The 25,062-nt window shown below is 39.5% G+C and overlaps 1 protein-coding gene across 1 annotated transcript; it reads right to left on the bottom strand.

Annotated features, from left to right (window-relative positions):
- Positions 1-2,288: 2,288 nt before the first annotated feature.
- Positions 2,289-16,279, bottom strand: LOC307125900 (uncharacterized protein). The gene is made up of 3 exons (XM_079816130.1): positions 15,890-16,279; positions 14,437-14,577; positions 2,289-3,731 (listed from the first exon to the last, which is right to left on the bottom strand). The coding sequence occupies exons 1-3, from the start codon at positions 15,966-15,968 to the stop codon at positions 3,532-3,534; spliced, it is 420 nt and encodes a 139-aa protein (XP_079672256.1). The 5' UTR covers positions 15,969-16,279; the 3' UTR covers positions 2,289-3,531.
- Between the last annotated feature and the right edge of the window lie 8,783 nt (positions 16,280-25,062).

Genomic DNA, 25,062 nt, shown 5'->3' on the forward strand with positions numbered 1-25,062 from the left:
ATCATTAAGTCTACTTAAACCCCACCCTTGCAAGCTAACGTTCATCTTCCTACATTTTTTGAGTGCAGTGCACACACCTCAAAATCCAGTCCATAACCAGTTTTCTTCTTTTTCAATAATCCATTACACTAGATGTATGTCACAATGCAGAAGAAAAGATCTTTCACTACTTCAGTTTCATTGCAACTTTAAAGCAGCTCTGGTTAGTCACACATTGTGATCATAGTGAGGGTAGGCGCTGCATCAGCAGTATATGAGGTTGTGTGAGGCGGACTGTGTTGTAGGTTGAGGCATTATTCACATAAAAATAAATGACAAGATAAGTGTTCTCCTGCTTCACATTAAAAGCTGTGATATCTCTCAGAACTGCCAATAGTTCACATATCAATTGGATTAAACCTGTATAGTCTTGACCTCTCTATACATTGGTTTGCCTTGTCAGCCTAAAAAAGGCATTCTGGGAAAAATAAATCAATGAAAATATAAGTTATCATGGGCTTGTCTCCTCTAGGTTGTGGCAAAATTTCAATCAAACCTAATTTGCCATTAATCTGCAGTGTCTGTTTTCTGCCTGCTCCCGTTGTTGCTGTTTGTGATAGTTTTGAGATTCATGCTCAATAACAAATTAGGTAAAGCTCAATGCATTAAGACTGACAGGATAATTCTTTACAGCATAAATACTAGTTGTTCAACATAAACCGAGACTGGGATTCTCAAACAGCAACAGCATATTGGACTGGACGATGGCCTGTTGTGACTAAAGGGGTGGTGACATTAAACGATTCATTCCTTAGATTCATTCCATAGACTTCACACAAATGTAGGAGATCGGAAACACAAGCTCATGTGAAGAAGTTTTGCATAGTGTTTGAAAATTTGGTGAGCTCTGAGTTCTGAGATGTGTGACCAACAGAGAATCTAAATGTCACATATTGACCTCCTAGCTGAATTAAAAGGTTAGTTCATCCAAAATGGCAAAACTTGTCATCATTTAATCACCCTCATGTTGTTCCAAACCAATTCGACTTTCGTTCATCTTTTTTTAATGAAACCTGAGAGATTTGTTCCTCAATTAAAATTTAGGGTTAGGTTAGGTTTCATAAAAATATCTTTATTTGTGTTTTAAGGATGAATGAAAGTGTTATTGGTTTGACATGATATTAAACAACAGCCTCTCCGACCTTTGCAGCCTTCGAAGGCATGGCCGAGTCCTTAGTAGGATGCAACCTTTGAATTGGGACACATGTGAATGTGAGTTGGTAGTTGCTGAATCTGAGGTGTTTCATATATGAGACAAATACTTTTTGAATTATATTGGTTTCTTTGCCCATTTTTTTGTTAGCTTTTTTTTTGCGAATGTTTGTAGATGAAGAGGTGTTGTGTCAACACAATGATTGCTAAACACACGATTGCTCTCCTCACAAATCAACTGTGTCTTGTTTTTCACTGTCTCTTATAGATGTTGAAGACTAGTGCATATTTGAGTCTACATTCAGTAGGTAAAATACTATTAAAATCAGAGACTTTTATTCAAGTCATATTGGAATTGGTGTCTTGTAACTTGCAATGGGGTCCTTTCTGCTATAAGATATCTATACTTTTACTCAAGTATGTTTTTCAGGTACTCTTTACACCCCTGGCTTTACTCAGAACATCTCAGCAAGCACACAACAATGATCTGCCAACCGCCCAGAACACCGTAGCATTATAGCAGTGGGTTTACTTGGACCACTGCAACAATAAAACATTAATTTGATCCACAGTGAAATGTGTATGCTGATTGGTGAAGCATTTTGCATGTTAAATAGGACAAATATATTCAATGAGATTCTTGCTTTGACTCATTTGTGGTCTGTCATTGACTTATATTGAACAAACTGAAACAAATCCACTCAAAAGCACCAAATGGATTATAGAATCTCACCAAATGCAATGCAATCAATTGTGAAAGTATAGTCATTTCAGTGTTAGGGGCATGTGACAGCAGAAGTTAAAGATAGGAAAAAGCTGAGGGTGCTGCCACAGAGAACAGATTGTGCTTCAGCACTCATTAGCTCTGTTACTCAGAGGCCGTGCACAGCTTTGAGAGTCTGGCAGGAGCGTACACTGCCTTATTTCATACGCCAGCTCTCAAACCTGTCTCCGCATTCTCTCTCCGCTAATTTCTGGATGAATCATGAGGAGAGTTAAAAGATGAAACACTTCTTCCTCCTCTCTGAGAGAGATGGCTTTCAGTGCCTGTGTTTTCTCAAAGGCTGGATTAAACAAATCAAAACAGAGCCATGAGCCTCCGCGGATCTCTTCCCGTTTATTTTCATAAGAGCTTTCACCATAAGACAGGCCATTGCTCTTAAACTGTTCTCTGAATCTGTCGCCTCTTCAAAGGACCAATATGAAGAATCACTGCGCATATATTACAAACATGATTTCTAGCAAAGAATGAATCCCAGTAAAATATTGCTCTAGTCAGGCATGTTTTATGGCTCTAATTACGATGAACACAGTGGACTGAGCAGTGGGCACCACAACATATCTGCTGTGTCAGATTTTGTCAGGTTGAACATTTACGCCTGTGTCAAGAGATTGTGAAACACTGCCATCTCCTGATCTGAGCCCTCTTTAGACATCATTTAGAGATACATTTTCACTTCTCAGCCAAGAATTCATATGGATCAGCAATTATATGTAGGCTATAGCCAGACCTTCTTTTTTTTGTTTACGGACATGACATAAATCATGACATAAATACAAAATGTTTTATTTAATATTACAGGCTGAATCAAGGTAGGACAACATGTATTTGCTCAATTATGGAATGCTGTTCCATAAACAAACATCAAACAAACATAATTTGCAGCGCAGTGCTATAGGCCTAGATGTCTTATATAAATATTCAAAACTAAGATGAGAAGCTGCATATTTCAGCACTCTCTTATTGTAAAAACTTGTTCAAAGTTAATGTGATGGACTAAACCTGTGGTTGCACATGTGGGAACTCGAGGGGACCAAATAAAAATCACATCAAAACCGAATAAAAATCACATTGAAACCAGCTAAAGGAAATTAGAAAAATATCTGAGAAAAGGTCAGCATCACTGCATTGTTCACTTGTTTTGATATTTTTTTTCTAATGCAAAGACATTTTACATTGGGACATCCGTATAGCCTACAATTTCTGAACAGACATAGAAAGCTAGAAGGAAAGCATAAATGGGCATGCCTCTTCCTTAGCTTTAACATTTTTTAAAGGGTAAAAAACTAAGTTGACTTGTTGCTTGGCCATGTAAAAAGTCCTTGTGAGGCTTAGGCCTACAGTAAGTTTTTTTATTTATTATTATTTAAGAAATTATCTAATGATCCAATAAATGATCCAAAGACAACTTTAAATTGAAGATCAGATGTGATACATGAAGAAGGTTACACACTCCAGGGTCTGTGTTCACAGATTTTATAATTATATGTGCACGGTTCCCTCCTTTATATCTTGTATCCAAGCGTAGCTGCCGTAATTTTGCCGTTCAAATGTCTAAGTTATTTTGTCCACAGAATGAAACCTTGAAGCAACAAAGCAAACGTCAATGAGAACATAGGCATCAGTGTGGTTGTCCGCCAGCGGGTGGCGCTGTTGCACAGATCAGAGTCGCAGCAGTGGATGTTGACTCCCGGCAGCTCCTCCGTATGGCAGTGTCGGGCTGTGGCACAGCCACTGGTCAGCATGACTCCCAATGCAACTGCAGCAACATAAACAAAACAATGTTTTTGAGAAACTGCATGCTGTGTTACATAGAATACATTTAAGAGGGATTTAATTTGAAAACACAATTGTAAAGCAGGTCGCAATAGAACTGTCGAGTTGCTTGTTCTAAAACCTGGAGGAGATTCAGCATCATATGAGCCATGGGTTCATGGGTTAAGAATTTCTTGTGTTTTTAGAATGGCATGTTTTGGATTTAATAGTAGAATTAATATCTGTGGTTAACACTGCATGACGTAACTTCTGTTTTCTTTTGCAACATAAAATAAACACAGTCAGACATGAATTTTGAAGTAACTGTTAGAAACATAATTTACTAAGACGCTGCTAAGAACTATGCAACTACCACAAGTGACTTCACATGCTTGATACTTGACAACTGCTTATGCAGCAATTTATTAGCTTCAAAATTCATGTTTGATGCATGACTGTCATGTTTGATGCATGATGTGTGTAGTTTATATTACAGAACAAAACATGGAAGTAATGTTAACCACAGACATTTTAATCAATGAGTGATTTAGCTTTCTGTCATGGTGTACAAATTGATGTCATGACTGAACAGCTCTATCACATATTAAAGGAATCAATAGGTCTATCTGTAAGCGCTATTGCAAATGCAATTTGGCTTGTTTTTACAAGCACAGGTCAGAAATTATCATGACACTATTGATTCCCCTATTTTCAAAACCGCAGCTTTTTCTACGCGGTTTGGCTGTTCGTCCACACGCAAACGCAGTATCCGGTTACTGAAACCAGACTTTTTTGAAAACTCCAGCCAGGGTGAAGATTTTTAGAAACTCTGGTTACAGTGTTGTCGTGTAGATGGTGAAACCGGAGATTTTGGCTTATTAAGTCGAAGTGTGCGCCATTCTCTCCTTTGTTTGACGTCAGATTGTGCGCCATTATCGCTTTTGTTTACATGAGTGGAGTCTATGCAATGGCGGACGTAGTTTTTACTAACTCTGCTAACAGCGCTTATCACATGTATACAGATACATGCACAGTTATTGTATTGCAGAACAGAGGTGCCAGAATGCAATAATACAACATAGTGTGTGAAGCAAGCGTGTGAAGCTTCAGTCCACTTGGGCCCTGCCCCTGTGTACAGTTACTTGTCACTGAGTCCAAAGTAAACTTGCAGAAGGGTTTCACTGAGCCCATGGCATCCCTCAGTGCACCGGTGCCGTGGATGGGACCCATGTGGAAATCTGGCAGCCAATCATAGCGCGGTTTTGCGTTTTCATGTGGACAGAGATTTTTTTTTTAAACGGAGGAGGAAAAACTCAGGTTATACAAATACCGGTGTACGTGTGGACTAGGCCTAGGTTAAAGTATCATTGAAGCAGTGTTGAAGTTAATGAGATAATAGAGTGATGATTGAGGATTAATGATGAACACCTGATGATAATGAGCAGAATCACTGAAGGAAAGAGAAACACAAGAACTACAACTGACTCAGCCACAGCCTTAGATGAAATCAACTGAAGATAAAATAAGACATTCAATCTCTGAAGTTCTCATCAGAGGAGGATTAAACAACTCCACAAACAGCATTACCAGCTTCACGCATTACTAACCAGACTGAATTTATTTCTGTCATTTCTGTTTTAATGAAAATAATAGTTTCGTTGGAAGTCACCATGCTGGAGATCAGTGTCTGCTTTGGTTGGGCTCTTGACCCTTTACTCTTTAACTGTGTTTATAAAGCACATTTGTTATGGCAAGGGAAGCCAAGATAAAATGTTATTAGGTGATGTTGGGTATTTGTCGTGGCCAGAATCACTGTTCTCATTCAGAGTCTAAAGCTCTTTTTATAGAGGTAATGTGTTATTAATTTTGTAGTATTCATACTTATAGCTATGTGATGTACCCAGCATGCACTGCAGCATGAAGCTTTTCATCGATTGTCACCATTGTTGAGATTCATACATTCATACATTGATTCTTGATGTCTGTGTGTATCTAAGAAATGTCGTAGATTTAAATCCTGCATTTTATTAAATGATCACAACAATACTGGAACTCATGCTATAGAATCACATGGCAACTATTTTGAATAAAACAAAACTAGTAACACATTACCTCTATAATCAGAGCATTAGACTCTGAGATTCAGCCACTACATGATTATGTCATCATCATTAATAAACAAACAGCCAACATTACCTGATAACAGTTTTGCTTGGCTTCTCTTGTCATAATACATAATATGTGCTTTATTAACACACAGTTAAACCCAAGTGTCAAGAGCCCAACTAAAGCAAACACTGATCTGAGTCTGGTTAGTTAGCAAGCTGGTAATACTGTTTGTGGAGTTGTTTAATCCCCCTCTGCTGAGATCTTCAGAGATTTAATGTCTTCTTTTATCTTCAGTTGATTTCATCTAAGGCTGTGGCTGAAGTCAGTTGTGGTTCTTGTGTTTCTCTTTCCTTCAGTGATTCTGCTCATTATCATCAGGTGTTCATCATTAATGCTCAATCATCACTCAGTTATCTCATTAACTTAAACACTGCTTCAATGATACTTTAACAAATGAACACTAGGCAGTGTTAATTTAACATTGGCGTTTTTCTGTGCACTATTACATAAATAATTTAAGTAAAACTGGCATATATGAATCACATTCAGTTTATCAATACAATTACATAAATAAAAACAAAACAAAAGGACCTCTGCAATGTGTTGACTGAATGTTTGGCCAGGCTCCGGGAGCACCTCATGCATAAAATCCTGGAATGGAAGGTGGCTTTTGTGACTCCTACTGGCCTTGGGCCCATAAGGCCAGTAGGAGTCACAAAAGCCACCTTCCATTCATCCCCATATCCAGATAAGGTTGTACAGAGATTGAACTTAGTGGAGACCTTGGCTCTTCTTAGGTGCTCCAATGCCACTGGGACGAGAGGAAGGGGTACCAGAATTTCATAGTGATCTTGTTGAGGGCTTGATAGTCAATGCATGAACGCAAGCCTCCATCCTTTTTGGCCATGAAGAAGCTAGAAGCAGCAGGGGAGATCGATTTTTTTATGTAACCTTGTTGTAAGGCCTCCTGAATGTACTACTCCATGTCAACAGACTGCTGATTAAATGGGACTTTCGATGGAGGTGGTGCAAATGGCAACTGTTCGAGGTACCTTCTTGAGTTGGAGTGGTAACATAGTGAAACGGGAGAGGTAACAGCGATCTTTTAATCTCCTTATCTGACCAGTTTCCCATTAGAGAGCTCTGGATGATGTTTTATTAGCCACGGCCCATGATGTCAGCATTAGAAATCTCCAGAACAATTCAATTAATCTCTTCTTGATGAAGAACTCTGGCATGTAACAGAAGTGGACCACACTCTATACTTGATGTTGGAACAGTTCAGGGGTCTCCCAGTTATGGATTGGGCTTTGTAGTTTCTCTCATTTGGGTGAAGTTCCCGGCTGACTCAGAGTCGATGAGTGCGGTGACTGGAATGGATGTTTGAGAGACAGTAATGAACACTTTGGGAGTGAGAGGTGATGAACTAAAGCATGCTGTATGCTGTCTTCGGTCTGGTCTTCTGTCAGGAAACACCCTGGACAGACCGGTAAGTTTTCAAAACAATCCAAAACACTTTATTCATGCAAATGTGGAAGTAGCAACTAAGTGATGTGGCAAGAAACAGAGCAGTGAAGAAGATGATGAATGGTGAGTAGCCACACACACACGCACTTCAATCAGTCACTGAGAGGAACTTTCCTTTTCTCTTGCACATGTGCAGACTGGAGGATGACGAGAAACTTGAGACTGGAACCAGGGACAAAGAAAGGATCAAGGAGGTAAGTACACTTCAGGTAACAACCCAAACAAATATAGTCCGAGCCATAGATGAGACTAGACAATATGTGTGGGAAATCTTCCATGCTGTCCAAGGTTTGAAGGGTTCTTGGAGAGATGGCTTGTAAGATGAGTTGAGGGAGATGTCAACAAGTGATTATATCAGGTGATTTACCAGGATTGGTGTTGAATTCGCCTCTGGAACCAGAAATACATTTTTGGTAGGATTTTCAACATGTTAAAAAAAACAACAACGGGGTCCGACTAGTGCGGATTGTGTGGAACAAGGAGCAAAAACTGGGCCGGCCGAAGCTGTCGGCTTGGTGTGTCAGGGCCTTTATTGTGAGGGAACTTGAATGTTAATGCAGTGTGCCATTGATTCATTATCGCAATAGACTAAAATATTGTTGGAGGGCCATTGTTTCCCCCACAGCAAGGCTGTGTTGATGAGGGGGTAAAGCTCAAACAGAGTGAAGAGGCTGAAGACTGCTGTAAGTGTAAGAGCGGGAGGGCCACAGAGACACAGCTGCCTTGGTAAAAAAAACGACAAAGCCGATGGAGTGGGCTGCATCAGCTGGATATCATCAGGGAGAGACCAATGATTGTAGTAAAAGAAAGTTAGACTGTTCCATTGTTATAGGTTATCCACAATTGTAGGTCATCATGGCATGGATGAGTTAGGAAGATTTGGTCCTCCAAAGAGAGAAAAGAAGACGTGAGGGACAGCCTAGCGGGATTATATGCATACCGAAATTAAGATGGTGGACCAGAGAGAGGAGTCCACATTTAGAACAGTTTGGGCAGTCTAGGTGTGACACAATCAAGATAACTCTGCCGATTTTTTTCCTTAGGCAACGACCCTTGAAAAATAAACCAAGTCTATGTTAAAGGTCCCATGGCATGAAAATTTCATTTTATGAGGTTTTTTAACATTATTATGAGTTCCCCTAGCCTGTATATGGTCCCCCAAGTGGCTAGAAATTTTGATAGGTGTAAACCGAGTTCTGGCTGTCCTGCTCTGCCTTTGAGAAAATGAAAGCTCAGACAAGCCGATCTGGAATCTTCCCTGTTATGCCATCATAACAGGGACGGTTACCTCCCCTTCCTCTGCTTTGCCCGCCCAGAGAATTTGGAGAAAATGGATTCAGTTTATCAGTTGCGATGTCAGCACAGGCTTTACAAACAGACTTTTACCATATGGATTCGACAGCACTGCCCCAAACAGTGAGTAACAGTGTTCTTTAATGCCTGATCTGTGATCAGTGATTTCTGATGTGTAGCTAATCATTCTAGTTCACACAGACTTTCTTTCTAAATCGTTTAATACTGTTAATGCATCTGTGAATCAAGCCAGTGACTAAACGATCAACTTCACGCTGTCTGAAGCAATATGCTGGATTTTGTCCAATAATTATGCAATCCCTCCCATATTCACTTGCTCAAAAAAAAAAAAAAAAAAGAATCATCTCACTATTGATGCTATTGCCGTCCATCTTCTCACAGTTCAAAACGTTTTCGTGTAGACTTTGGGATTCCGATAGCCCCGGAAAAAACACCATATCCAGCACGGGTTCAGCCACATCCATCGAGTTTCTGGCTTTAAAGGTCCCATGGCGTGGATTTTTTAAATGATTTTATGTTTCCTGAGGTGTACTTATATTGTTAGTATTTTTACATAATAAAATGTCATAATTTAGAAATAAAAGGCATTTTTCTATTCTGATATTAGCCCTCTGGCTTGAATGCTCTATTTCAAGGGGCGTGTCTGCTGTGAGACCCACTGTTGTGATTGGCTGACATCTTTGCATTTGAAATGATTATTAGATTATGTGGCGGAGGGGGCATGGTTTAGCGAGGTCTGCAAGGGCTGCCAGAGAGAGACGGACTGGGCACTTGTAGACCAGAAAGACGAGAGCTGGAGGAAGATTGCTGAGAAAAGTTATATTGTACGGAATTATTGAGAGAGCTGTGAGCACGAGTTTATTTTGTTTGTATCTGAGAGTTCTGAATAAACCCTGTCCTAAAAATAAAACCTGACCCTGTCGTCATCCTCCTTATTCTACAAACTTTGTAACATGTGGAACCCCTTTTTTTACATTTACAGCTGTCGAGATGAACGAATCGTGAAAGTGTTGATTATAGCTTTATTTTTAGGTCTTTTTCATCCATTGACATATTTACTGCTTATCACTTGAGACTTACTCTAACCCTAGCGTCGAAATTGGTGGAAGCATTCAAACAGGTAGTTGCAAGCTGCATACTTGTGGAGCATAACTTGTGGATTTGATCTGATTTTGTTTCAGGCATGAGATGATTAGAGGGTTAATTTGCGGACAGAATGGGGTTGAGTAATCGACCAATCTACAGACCATGCAAGAAAAGTTATGGCAGCCCAGGAAAAACATTGACACTGGAGAAGACCCGCTCCCCCACAGGAGGAGTGCGGTGTTGCTCCTGAACACAAGATTGGGGCCTGATGGACCATACTCGTTCAACTGGAAGTTCAGATGGCTTTGGAAGAAAGGTTAACAGACTGCAGAGAAACGTACAGGTTGTATAGTTGCTTTATTTAATCTGCATGAGTATTGGATGTCTAAATTGATCAGAATTTGCACTTTAACTGTCTATTTCTCTGTGGCAGGGATGGCTGAATGGGCCAGAGTAGAATAAAATGTGGAGGAAGATGGTAGGCCTCTGTGTCCTGCCATGTGGGGACTCGTTCCGGTGGCCTACCGACCCTGCGATGATGACAGGGGCTTGGTGGCGGTGTTTGGCAGAGGAAACTCGCTCCTTGGGCCGGCAGATTGCAGGTGGAGATTCCTCAGAGATGAAAGATTCTTTATCAGCTGGGAAGAGCTCGATTTGGGACATGATGGACCCTTAGGGCGGGGCCAAATGCTGGAAAACTGTCATGGAATGGAGGTGAGAGACAGCTTTTTATAGGCTTCTTCTTGTGCTGATTGGTTGGATTACATGAACATGCCCCTCCTGTGTTGAGTGCGTGTTCGGGCATGCTACAAGAAGTATACAAGCTCAAAGGCCATAATATACTTGAGTTTTGATGCAACAGCTTAGTATAGGAAAATGGCTGAATACATAGCCTTTAAAAGTACAGTATATGATACTATATGAAAGTCAAATGAGTGCGTGCAAACACAGGCACTTGTCACATGCACATTTGAAAAGTTCAAGGTTAGTCACATGCACTGTAACACTAACATTTATAATTTATTTACTGCTAAAATGTTGCAGTTATATGTAACAAGCAAAGTATTTATCGTCATGTACTTTAAATAGTGGCATTGTACATTGTACGATGAGGACGTTGTCATGTTGACAGAAATAGAGTCATCTGTGTCCCAATGTGTAGTGAACCAGGGTCCTTACCAGTGCCCGAATTCTTGTGCATGATTGGGACGCACTGTCTGTCTTCTGAAGTGAAAACTCAAAACAAAAGCTAATGTGAGAAGTCAGCTCATCCACCTCAAATTTTGGACTACGGGCAAGGTATAAATATATATAACCACACGACTTAAAGGCATACTCCATCCAAAAATGTTCTCATCATCTAATCACCCTCATGCCATGCCAGATTTATATGTATATAAAGATTTTTAGAAATAAAACTCCATTCAAGTGGGATCCCTCAAAGCTGACCAAATAAAGTAAACACGATGGAAATCTTAAAGGGGTGGTAAAACACATTCTTTTGAAGGCTTGATTGTGTTTGTGGGGTGCACTTTAACATGTGTTCATGCTTCATTTTTAAAAAAAATTGCATTATTTTTCATATATTTGACCTTAATTCTACACTGCTCTGTCCCTCCTTGTAAAACGGTCTGAAAGTTTCCGGGTTGTATGGAGCCAGTCCCTTAAAAATACGCAATGGGCTCAGATTGGTTAGCTGGCCCAGTGTGTTGTGATTCGCTAACCGCCTAGTGCACGTTTGTCGGAAACGGCACGCCCCTTACCTGGAGGCTGTGCTTTGGTCAGTATTAGAAACAATAGCGTCAATAAAACCATATGAGCCCGAATCAGACCCAGAACATTTTAGTGAAGATGATCGAGCAGAACCTGTTCAGTCCTCAAGAGTAAAGACTGCGGATCTATAGTGATCGCTACTGAATGGCACTCTTGTATTTTTAGAACGATTATAGCCAAATATCTGTGGCAAGAACTATTAACCCAAAACGAACACTAAACACTGGCTTTACTAGTAAGTTAGCCAAATCACACACAGAACCATGTTTAGCATGCCTGTAGATAAATAATACATAAAAGCTCTAATCAAAGAATAATTTACACTAATGCCAAGTTCGCTGTTGAGATTTTAACGTTAGTGTTTGTAGCGTTAGGTGTTCGCCGGATAACGTTAAGTATGAATGAGCATTTAACAGACTGGTTTGCAGAACAGTGTTGTTATCTGTTTACTTCCTTGCTACAACGTACAATTAACCTATTACAGGAAAACACATAGATGAAAAATAAATCAGACTTACAGGTTGTGGCCCGTAAACAGCTTCCGTTTGTAAATCCAGCTTTCAGGACAAGCCGTTGTGCGAATCCTGTATTGAACTCGCGAAGATTGTGGAAGTTTTCCTCTGTGAAATGTGCAGCGCGCGCGTCGTGCATCTACACACTGGCCGTGCACACAAGCCGACAACGCAGCTGACGTTGTGCAAATCCGGCATTGAACTCGCGAAGATTGTGGATGTTTTCCTTTGTGAAATGTGCAGCGGGAGGCGCGAGCCCGTCGTGCATGATTCACACTGGCAGTGTTTGTCTCGCTGAACCGCTGCTCATGAATTGCAGTGGACGAATATTGTCCATTATGTCACATTTTCCAGTCTTCTCCTCCAACCCTGTCTGTCTCGTGGTTTATGATGGGCCCCTCCGTCTCATACACACATGCATATAACATGCTGTATGTTAAACGCTCTGCAACGCACCCCCGTCCCTAGGAAGGAAAGCAAGTACCCCAGACCTGCAATCCGGATGAAAATAACAGCGTTTCGTCGGCATTGCAGCAACACCACTCCAGCCTAACTATACCACAACAACAGCGATACAAAATGGCCTCACCCCCCCTTATTTAATATTCTCTGAGGAGGGGTTTATGTAAATAATGAGGCTGGTGATGTCACCAACCCTGGAGGAATGTCTGTAGTCGCCTACTGGCCGTTTGCTGTAGTCCTTAGAAACTGATTTCTTTAAAAGCAAATATCTCCCTTTGCTTTAAACTTTGAACGTTGTAACTTTGCAGATGTTGTTTATGCTCAAGCAGCAACATTACACGCTAGCTAAAGTTAGAATAGTGAAGTCGTGGTTTACCACCCCTTTAAGCAAAATGATACTTGTGTGTGTGAGAAAAATAATATCTTAAACTTTTTAAACTACAAACCATCGTTTCAGATGTGTTGTGTGCGTTCGCTTGACGTAAATGTAAATTAAACTTGCGCAAGAAGTGACACAATCAGCTATTAGCAATTCCTGCCAAATTTACATGATACAGTCAAGGTTTACATAGAAACAAATCTACTCACATGAGCTCTGTCAGTAACGCATAACAAGAAATTTATCCACCTACAGTAGTCTTACTGCTAAAAGGATAATTAAGACAGCTTCATAGTGAGGAATCAGTATAGGTGTTCAAACAAAATAAAACACACTCGACAAAGACTTCAATTGTAAGTGCATCTTTACCACTGATGGAGGAGTCATAATTATTGTCAGTCACGATTAGCAACATGTCACAGAAACTGTTGTTAGAGTCTAACTTATATTGAAGCTAGAGCCTATATACCTTCAACTAAAAGCAGAAGATCTGGCCATACACTACGGTAAAACAAGTGGCATGAGCACTTGCTCAGGGCTGAGTCATGTGACAGGTCTGTGAGGCATGCTGAGCCGAGGAGGGAAGCAGAGCTGGCTCAACTTGTGAAACTGGATAACTCTGGAGGATTATGGCTGGCCGATGATCCAACACACAGAGAGAGAGAAATCCCTGATGATCGCTGTCTAAATGCTCTTATCAGCCTTATCAACTGTGCAGGCCTGTTACCTATTTGGAGGACTGTCTGTATAAGAGTCTGGCTGTGTTCTGTCAATGCCATTTAGGTCATAAATGCAGTCAGGATTTCATGTTGACTGTTGTGCTGGAAGCCTCAAGCATCTATAGCATTGCTGCGAAACCCGTATAATAAAATAACCGTAAAATAACCATTTTTTGGTTCCCCAAAGAATTAACCTTTCAATGAACGTTTCTTAAAAGGAATAATTTTTTCTTAGTGTAAAGAATATTTAAATTATCTTAAGAAACTTTTTTCACAATAAAGAACCTTTTGAACTATGGAAGGGTTCCATGGATTCTAAAGGTTCAGATGCCAAATAAAGAACCTTTATTTTCAAGAATTTAGTAATTCACAGTCTATGAACGAAATGTATTACATACATTCAAAACTCATGTAGATTTTTGTGGTTGATTGGGAGATGAAGGTGTTGGAAGTATGGGTTAAAGCAGGTTAATTAGACGGGGGGCAGGGAACACTGTGATCACTAACTTCAGTTGGTCTTTTCTGAGGAGCGATCATCCACCTCTAATGCTCCTTATGCTGCCAAAGTGTGATGACAATTACACGCAGGGAGTCACAGGGAGGATTAAGGTGTCGCTGTTGGTGTTCTGTTGCTTAAAGCATTTCAGAAATCCTCACCATGAATTTAACGAACAAAATTGTCACCAAAAACGATCATGATGTATTATTCTACACAATAATTGATGCTCATGTAATGACTGCCTCAGTCATATGAACCCAGGCAGCCATTTCTGATTGATATACTAGTGGTTGCTGGTGGGTGGTTGTAGTCAAGGGCGATGTTCTTACCACTTTCGGTCCTGATGCAGAAGCGATGCTTAAAGCCCTTGTGGGAGTGGGAGCAGGTGATGACTTCGGGGCTGGAGCAGCCTACATCCACATACCTCTGGTTATGCACAATGTTACAGGCATAACACTGTAGCCCGCCAACTATAAAGCAGAAAGCAGATATTTGTTTTTATCAGAGCTTTGGAGAATACTAATAAACAAGAACAAAAGCAGCCTATACTTTATTCCAAAATGAGCAGAATTCAGAGTAAATATTCAGCAATATCTTCGTTCACCATCGGTTTCTCAATGATTTTGCCCCCACTGGCTTCAGATCAAATAGGGATGAGGTTATAGCGACTGAGATTGAATTTAGCCCTGAGGTTTTAAGTCACTCAGCCATGTGCTCAGAACCCTGCTCTTGATACACATGGGTTTAGCTGCACAATGCCCCTGGCTACACTATGACAGGTGGTTGTTAGTCTAATGTACTGCTCCTTTTTGATAATATTATGTGAGAAGGGCAGTACATATATAGTATTAATGAAACGCTTCAAAATCGTTTACATCAACAAGGAAAAGCCTTTTGCTTGCGTCCATTATTGATGCAATTGAGTCCCACTAATCTTTTGAATAATTTGCAGTGGCATGCAATCTGTATAATGCTTTGACACTATCCAGTGGAAATCTGCATAATGTGTGCAGTTTCTGACAGGTGATTGGCTTTTTCTTGTGTATGGTAATTTATGATTTCTGGTAATGTGATCTTCGTGTCCTTTTCAAAAGGCAAAGTTCATCTGGTGGCGGTGGCTCACTTTATATAACCCCCTCACTGGAATCAGTTCAGACAGAAATGTTGTATTTGCATGTAAGATTAGATCTAAATGAGGTTAGTGAGCTTTAGGAGGCAACACTGCAAGCAAACAAACATATCTGAATGTATTACTGTCATATAAATCAGATACATTTGGCATGAAGGATTCTAGTGTATTATACTTTTTTATAAGTGTCAATTACAAAATTTGTTTGTTTCATGTTTGTGTTACAATGAACACAAAGGACATTTTTCTGAATTTTGTGAGGTCTCCAAGCAAGTGTATTGGTCAGGTAGATTGTTCAAAGAACAAGGGCATCCACATGTTTGCTATATAACACAAAAACTTAGTATACATACAATTTGAGCTTAAATAAACACAGAGAAAAGACTAATACTGTTCAAAGACTACAAAAGAAATGCCTTGTTTTTCCAGTAAAATATCTAAATATCCTGATAACAGAATGTGCTTACTTAACAAGCTAAATTGAATGAAGCATTGCACGAATCAAGCTTATTTCTCTTATCCAATAGTTTTTTTCTTTTCTTGTTATAAGCATAATTTTAAATGACTGACAAAACAATCAATAGAGAAAGATAAATAGAAAATAAATAAAGAATGAATATGTGTGACTGACACAAACATACACATACACCTACCTTGTGACATGAAAAGTGTCAGCAATGCCAAGATATAATACAGTCCATATCCGTGAAGCAAGCGTGTATGGAGAGTCATTGGTGCAGCTGGAGGAAAAGTCTCTCAGGGCTGGTAGTGAGATGAATCCTCATGGGAGTAGTGCTCTCTGCCTCTTTCACCATGAGCCACCACTCTCAGACAAAACACACTTACACAGATACTCCAAAGGAAAAGGGGAGGGGCGTAATATCAAAAAGGAAAAAAGGAAGAATCAATAATGAGCCATTAAGAATAGACTACATATGCTACATCAAAATAAAGTACAGTCATTTGTCCCTCGTTTCTCCCATCCTTCTTAAACCCTAGAGAGAGAGTCTCCAGTCCAGAGGCACACAGTCTGCCTGAGACTGAGACCCTCTGCTGGATCAGTGGTAATTTGCTCATTGATAATCCCAAAGCCCCAGATAAACACTTTCACGCCCAGTTTCTCACTGTGACAGAAGAGTCAGTCTCCGATGCTCTTATGTGTGTGGTATTAGTGTTTCTGAGTCCTCAGGCCATATTCCTTTTAATGAAAATTTAAGAAGCAAATCCTCACTCGGGAAGAGATGTTTAATGAAGGAGTGGGTGGGTTTTGGAACAAACACAGACACAAATCAAAAGTGCTTGCTGTGCTTTGAAGGATCCAATCAATTTCAGAAGTGATTAAATGACTTGAAACACTTTGATACTGTATACAGACATTAATGTTAGATGCCTCTCTCTCTCTTCTTCTGCCACTCTTCCTATCTAGTTCTCATAATAGAGTTTCTATTCATGACACTGGCTGTTGTGATCAAGAGAGTAGAGGTGTCTGGCATGTGTGATGTGTAGTGGGTCTAATTGGGAAAGTGGCAAGGATGACATAAATATTCATATAAATTAACACATTACAGTTAAAGGAGGTGTATGCCCATTTTGCCCATTTACTCTTATTTCCAAACCACAATCACATTGTAAAATTAGATTTGTACACGTTCTAACGGAAATGTGAGTGTTATTTGCCTGTGCGAAATCCACCTCCACAGTTTTAGGATGGTTGCTAGGGTTTCTTAGGTGGTTTCCAGGGCATTGCAAGGTTGTTGGTAGGTTGTTCTGAGTGGTTACGTCCTGGCCCAACTCAGGGAGCTCAGCCCAAAATATTTAAGGGCCCTATCATACACCCAGCTCAATGCGACGCCAGGCGCGAAGCAAGTGTTTTTTTTCTAGTTTCTAGTTTTTCTAGTTTTCATCATTTTCACGCCCAGCACCAGGTTTTTAAATAGCTAATCCACTCGTGCCCATCTGTTCGCCCATGGGCGTGCTGGTCTGAAAACGAGGTATGTTCAGGCGCATTGTTGGCACATTGCTATTTTGAGGCAACTGAAAACGACTAACAAAAACCTGGTCTTAAAGTCAATACCGCAGTATTTTTTGTGTTTCAAAGAGCGCATTAGTAATATGCACCTATAGGCACAATGCGCATACACTCTGCTTATTACACACACAGGGATGCGCAGCAGCACACAAACATTTTTAAATATTAAAAATATTCCATTCTTCTCTGGAGAAGGCTTCAGTCTTTCCACTCGCAAATTCTGCCATGTAAGTAATGAATGCACCATGGTGCAAGCGCAACTGGTTTTTAAAGGGAATGGGAGATAATACTCTGATTGGTATATTGCTCGTTACGCCAAAAACACACCCATGACTCATTAAGAGACTACAACCCTTTTGGACCATGCACCTGGCGCACCGACCGTTTTTTCTATCGTTAAACTAGCAAAAATGGATTCGGACATGCCCTGCTCTCAGATCGTTAAAATAGGGCCCTAAGACTTTCTTGTCTCTACAGTATATATGGCTCAAATGTACGTCAGTTCAAACATGTAAATCCAATTACCTTTTAAAAGATAGTAAACCTCTCCTCAGCTATAAATTTTATGTCATAACATTTCTGATTTCTTAATTTCCAGGCTTAAAATAGAATTTTGAATCTCAGTTTTTCAGTGCTTAAATATGTTGCTTAGAATGGAAATAGTCTTTTATTCAGTTGTTTTTTATATGTTAATTATATTGCAGCAGCAAAGTAGAAATAGTGATAGATGCTATTTACACTAAGTGTAGTGTAAATAGCAACAGCATGTTTTAAATCTCAGCTTTAAATGCTATTTGCACTAAGTGTAAATAGTTTTTAAAGCTATGTATACTATATTATATACCAGTATGCAATAACAACATATACAGTGTATATGATTATATTTATTAAAATCATAAATGGATGCAGCTTTATTGGGACATTACTTGTCCCTCTCCCAAAAGCCCTCTCTATATCTACCATAACCATAGTTAAACACTTTATTCCCACTATTAAATATCCATTAGGCACTTTATTTCCACTTATATCTGAATATTTTCTTAATTTATATTATAATATTACCTTTATTTAACCAGGAGAAAAAAATAATAACGCCTCTCAAAGCTCCATCTGCCTGTTATCAGCAGGATTGCTTTCCTTCCTGCAGCACGAAGTTAAAGCATAAAGAAAGAGTGTTATTTGCCTATATGCAAATGGTGTTCTGATTGGTTTCTGTGATTTTTTTGGTTGTTGCCATGTTTTACTGCCAGTCGATAACCATTAATTAAATTACTTGTAAAAGTTAAAGTAAACCTCTTCTTAACAAGCCGTCCAATTTGATACATCATTCATGCACATAACACAGTATTGGAAGAGTTACCATCAATGTCACAAATTTGATCATTTGATTAGTGAGGCAGAAAATGTTGTTAATATTATGTATTTATTTTGTCATAATGCTTCTTTTTTCATAAGATAAAAAAACCTTGTGTTCATTTCCAGGTTTACAATAGATTTTTCTAATCCCACATTTGTAAGAAAATACTATTTCCAGGGGGGTGCTATTGAGTACCGCATGGAGTAGACGTGTTCTGCTGAGCTCCTCTCCATATTTTAAGTTATTCGGTCATTATTTTAATTTCTCTGTTTTTTTCTCACTGGTATTAGCCTATATAATTATCTTCGCTGAAGAGCTGTATAATGACTAAGCCAAAAGCTGAAAGGGGAAAGAAGTTGGATAAAGCATTGAATGATTCCCCTGCTCAGTCGCCGCCGGAGATGGCAGAACAGGCCGCGGCATCCTCGGGGTCGAGTGGCGAGGCTGACACAGAGTCTGCCAGTATACTTCTGGCAATACAGAATATGAGCAAAACGATGACTGATCGATTTGATCTTCTTGAAGCATCTTTGGCGTCCACTCAAGCATCTTTGGTGTGCCTCGGCGAGAGAATTACGGAGGTGGAGAATGCTACTGCCGATTACGACCGCCGCCTCTCCCTCGTCGAGCAGAAGTGCACAAAAATACAGTCAGAAAACAAAGCCCTCCGTGAGAAGGTGATTGATCTAGAGGCTCGCTCCAGGCGGCAAAATATTAAAATCGTCGGCTTACCTGAGAAGATAGAGAGTGGACGCCCCACGGAGTTTCTGGAGAAGTTTATTCCAGACCTGCTGGGCGCTAGCAACTTTCTTAAGCCGTTGGAGGTGGATCGAGCTCATCGTTTGGGGAGGCTACTATCTGGAGAAGACGCGCGGCCGCGTGTGATGATAGCCCGGGTCCATCACTTTCAAGTGAAGGAAAAAATACTTCAGCTGGCTTGTCAACAGTTTCCTCTGCGCTACAAGGGCAGGCCGATACACATCTTTCCCGATCTTCCGGCTGAAATAATGAAGCAGCGGCAGGCATTCAATGATGTCAGGAAGCATCTCCGGGAAGCCGGTGTGAGGAGCGGCTTCATTTACCCGGCAAGACTGCGCGTCACCTATGGTACCACTGACAAGGTGTTTACATCGCCCGAAGAGACGGAGGCTTTTATAGCGACGTTGTCTTGAAAATCATTTCTATAGATGCTGGCATAAAATACTCTGGTATGTGACTTTCATTCAGCAACTACTCGGACTGGGCATTTATATGACCGTTTTCTTTGTTCCTAAGTACTTGTTCATATGATTAAAGAGGGAGCGAAAGGGCTTTTTGGCTATAGTCTCGCTGTTCCGATGGTCCGGCAACCCCTCAGTGAGTTTTTGGGATGCGTGTTCTCACTTTGTTTGGGAAAGTGGGATGGGGGTAGGGGGGTAATGTTCTTTCTGTGTTTGTTTTTTATTTCTATATCTTTAAGTGTTTTAAAAGGGCGGTATGCTTGTACATTGCTTATCTTCAGCTTTTGCATGAATCCTAGTTTATCTTCAAAGGGCAGCGGCATCACTTTCACTAGCTGGAATGTGCGTGGCCTGGGTCATGTGATCAAATGAGCTAAAGTATTCTCTCACTTGAAATCTCTGTCCACGGATGTCATGTACTTACAGGAGACCCATATTAGGCCCACGAGAGAGAAGATGCTCAAATGCAGCTGGGTTGGCCATATCTTTCAGTCCACATTCTCCAGCAAGGCCAGAGGAGTTGCAATTCTAATCCGTAAGACAGTTCCTTTTAGACATGTCTCAACTTTGAGTGACCCAAACGGTCGATACATTTTGGTTACTGGTTACATTTATTCATTTCATGTTACACTTCTTAATGTATATGGACCAAACTTTGATGATCCTAATTTCTTTACTAAAATATTTAATTTATTGTCTGATTTTACTGATTCACATATCATTGTAGGTGGTGATTTTAACTGTGTGCTTGATAATGTTTTGGACAGGTCAGCCCAAATAAGCCAGTTGCCTTCTGCCTCCATAGCTTTAAACAACTTAATGTCCTCCATGAATCTGGTTGATATATGGAGACTGATACACCCCACAGGTAGAGACTATTCCTTTTTTTCACAAAGACACAAGTCATATTCTAGAATAGATTATGTTTTACTTGACTCCAAACTTATATCAAATGTGATCTCCTCAGACTATCATAATATCTTAATTTCTGATCATTCTCCGACTTCAGTGGTTCTTGATCTTGGTCAAAAGTTCAAACCACATTGTTGGCGTTATCATCCTTCTCTACTTTCTGATGTGTCATTTTGCCAATTTATATCTGAAAAGATCTTAGAAATTCTAGATACCAATGATAACTCTGAAGTCACTGACTCCACTTTGTGGGAATCCTTTAAGGCTGTGATCAGAGGACATATTATCTCTTTTGAGTCTAAAGCTAGACGAGACAAACGTAGACACCTTTCAGAAATAGAAGAGGAATTATCTCAATTGGAACCCTCTTATAGAATTTCCTCTAGCCCTTCTACCTTACAGAATATTCTTAAATTAAAGTATGAATATAATACTATTTTATCAGGGCAAGTGTGGGATCAATTGCTCTTGATAAGACAAAAATATTTTGAGTTGGGGGATAAGCCCCATAGATTGTTGGCTCGACAGCTGAGGGGTTTACAAGCCAATAAAGCCATATACAAAATTAAATCAAAAGCAGGGGACATGCTTGTGGATCCTAAATGCATAAATGATCGCTTTAGGGAATATTATGAAGAATTATATACATCAAAAGCAAGAGGATACATCTCCAATTGGCTAGGACTTTTGAATCTTCCTAAATTGAGTGATGCTGCCTGTGAGGCTTTAAACTCTGATATTACTATCCCAGAGATTATTGAAGCTATAAAATCTTTTCCTAATGGCAAGGTGGCGGGGCCAGATGGTTTTGGTATTGAACTATACAAAAAATATTCTGGGAGACTGGCTCCCCTTTTACTGAGGATGTTCACTCATTCTCTTGAAAGGCAAAAATTCCCTGACACACTATATGATGCTAACATCTCACTAATACTGAAAGAGGGTAGGGATGAGACTGAGCCTTCATCTTATCGGCCTATTGCATTACTTAACTCTGACATTAAAATTTTTACCAAATTATTAGCTAATAGGTTAAATAAATACATTTCATCCATTATACATATGGACCAAACTGGTTTTGTTCCTAATAGATTTTCCTTTTTTAATGTTAGAAGATTAATGAACATAATGTATCATAAGTATAAGAAAGGCTCTAAAGTGGCTGCTCTGTGCTTAGACGCAGAAAAGGCTTTTGATCAGGTAGAATGGCCTTATATGGTGAGAGTTATGGAAGAATGTGGGTTTGGTAGTCGTTTTTTGTCATGGATTACAACATTATACACTCACCCAACCTCTTGCGTACTCACAAATCAAGAAAAGTCAAAGCCATTTTTATTACATCGAGGGACACGTCAGGGATGTCCCCTCAGCCCTCTGCTTTTTGCAGTTGCAATCGAACCCCTTGCTATTAGTATTAGAAACCATCCATCTATCCAGCCTGTAAGACTGGGAAATCTTGATCATCACATCTCATTATATGCAGATGATGTTGTTCTCTTTCTGTCGAATCCTGAGCGGTCCGTCCCTTTACTGTTAGATATTATAAAATCATTTGGCACAGTTTCTGGATACACAATTAATTGGCAGAAGAGTGAATTCATGTCTTTAAGTGCTGATCTTGATACTGAATTCCTTCACAATCTCCCTTTCAAAATCACAGACAAACTTAAATATCTTGGAGTTGTTTTGCCCAAAAACCCTAAATTAATTTTTAAGTTGAATATTCTTCAGAAATTGGAGGATCTAAAGATAGACATTGGCAAATGGAGGACTCTTCCTCTTTCTATGGTAGGCCGTATAAACGCTGTTAAAATGGTTTCTCTACCTAGGTTCTTGTATCTCTTTCAAAATCTACCTATCTTCTTGACAAAGGCTTTTTTTAAAACGTTAGATTCAATAATCATACCTTTTATCTGGGGTTTTAAAGCCCACAGAATATCAAAAATACATTTGCAGAAACCAAGAGAGAGGGGTGGGCTAGGGCTACCCTGCTTCTTGCATTACTATTGGGCAGCAAATGCGAGGGCACTTGTTTATTGGCAAGAGGATTATAATACAGAAAACTCGACTGACACTTCCCCCTGGGTTGCTATTGAATAAAATGCTGTTAAAAACAGTTCGCTCCCAGCACTCCTCTTTTCAGCTTCTGTATTGCCTGCATCTGTTAACGTTGATAATTTTATCGTTTCAAACTGTTTGAAAATATGGCATCAAATTAAGAAGGGATGCAGATTACCTGACACTGCTATTTTTGCCCCAGTATATCGCAATCACGCATTTCCCCCCTCTCTCTCAGATGCAACATTCAACATATGGAGGCTGAATGGTATTGTTACCTTAGAGGATTTATATATTAATAAGCATTTTGCCTCTTTTTCTCAATTAAAAGAGAAATTTTCCCTTCCCACAACTTCCCACACTTTTTTCGACATTTACAGATTCGAAATTATGTGCGTCATGCAGTGCCTAATTTTGAGTCCCTGCCAGAGGAAAAAAGGATATATAGGCTATTGTTGGGCTCACCTGATTCCAAACATTTGATTTCAGATTTTGTAACTCTGTTTTCTGAAGAAATTAGTTATTCTACGCATTCTTTAAAAGCTGCTTGGGAGGAAGAATTGGGCATACAGATAGGAAATGAAGTGTGGGAGGAGAGCCTTAGCAGGATTCGGTCTTGTTCTATTAATTCTAGGCATCAGTTAATTCAGTTTAAAGTGATGCATAGATTGCACTATTCAAAATCTAAATTACATAGAATTTTTCCCACCATTTCTTCTACGTGTGACCGGTGTAAATCTGCAGAGGGCTCTCTTACCCATCTCTTCTGGACATGCCCTAAACTTTATGATTTTTGGTGTGAAATATTTAAGTGGTTTTCTGACATGTACGGTTTTGTGTTTAAGCCTGATCCAGAGATCGCACTATTTGGATTTTCTGTCTCTGTGTCAGACTATAATGTCTCTGTACAAAGTACCATTATTTACGGAATGATTATTGCCAAGAGCATCATTCTAAGACTCTGGAAATCCGTTGAAGTTCCTCAGTTCAAGAACTGGTTGACCTATATTACTGGAATATTGCACATGGAGAGAGTCCGGTATGGAATTATGGGTAACCTTGATAAATTTTACAATATATGGCAACCATTCCTGGATCATCTTAACCATTTTAACAGTGACTCTGATCAGTAATGGAGGGAATAGTATGCTGTCTGCTCTACCCTACGAAGTGCATTTTTGTTTGTAGTTTATCACTGAAAATGCATATACACCCTGGTTGTTCTTAGTTCCTTTTTATTTTTGTTTTATGTTTTCACTTTTGTTTATTTAAATTTTTATTTACATTTTTATTATTAATGGTTGATGAGGATGATGATAATTATTTACCATTTATATTATTATTGCTATTATATTATCATTTATTAATTTGTATTGTATCTTTATTTTTTATTTTATTTTTTTGTCTTTTCTTTAAACCTTTTTGTAAAATGTTAAAATCCTAATAAAAATACTATAAAAAAAAAAAAAACAATTTCCTGCTTGAGGCACAAAGATGAAGCAGAAAGAAAGCATGAGCGGAGACTGAAAAGGCCCAAGTCTTCACTCCTACTCTGTTTGGCATGATCCAGAAGTGCAGAGATTAACCCTGCAGATGAGGAACAGCTTCCCAAGTAGCTTCTGGCTTAGCTCTGGGTTATATATAATTGCTCATAAAAGCTCTGCATGAGTCTGTTGTTATTTAGGATAGCAAAAGAGTGAGTGACAAGCGTGCGGTGCAGGATTCTGAATCCTTCAGGCTGTGCAGGCACAAAGACAGCTGAGGCATCAATCCAGCAATATTAGAAAAATCATGAGAACAAAAAAGCATGACATTTTCATCTCACTAGGACGTTCTAAAAGACAAACCATCTGCTATACCTCATGTCTTTCAGGTGGTGATGAGAGATTCACTGTTTACTATTCATCAGGTGTGTGATGGGCTCATAGTGACATTAAGCAATAATCCCCTTTAGAAATGGGCCTGCATGAGAAGAATATATGGTTTCCAAAAACTATCCGATTACTGTAATTTCATTTAAGCTTGATGGTCTCACATTAGGCTGTGGCAGGAATTCAGCTGAGCTTATGCATTATTTGTTCTCAAATCAGGCGGTATTGTTGGCATGACGGTTTCATTTCTTTGCTTATTCGGAACTGGACTTGATGAAAAATAAAATAATAACAATTAATCAAACTTTTTAGCATTTCCGCCTAAAATGAATTATAGCACATTGTACAAGATACTATACACTTCTCAGGAAAAAGCTGG

Source organism: Gobio gobio, assembly GCF_949357685.1.
Source record: "Gobio gobio genome assembly, chromosome: 4".
NCBI classification, from domain to species: Eukaryota; Metazoa; Chordata; class Actinopteri; order Cypriniformes; family Gobionidae; genus Gobio; species Gobio gobio.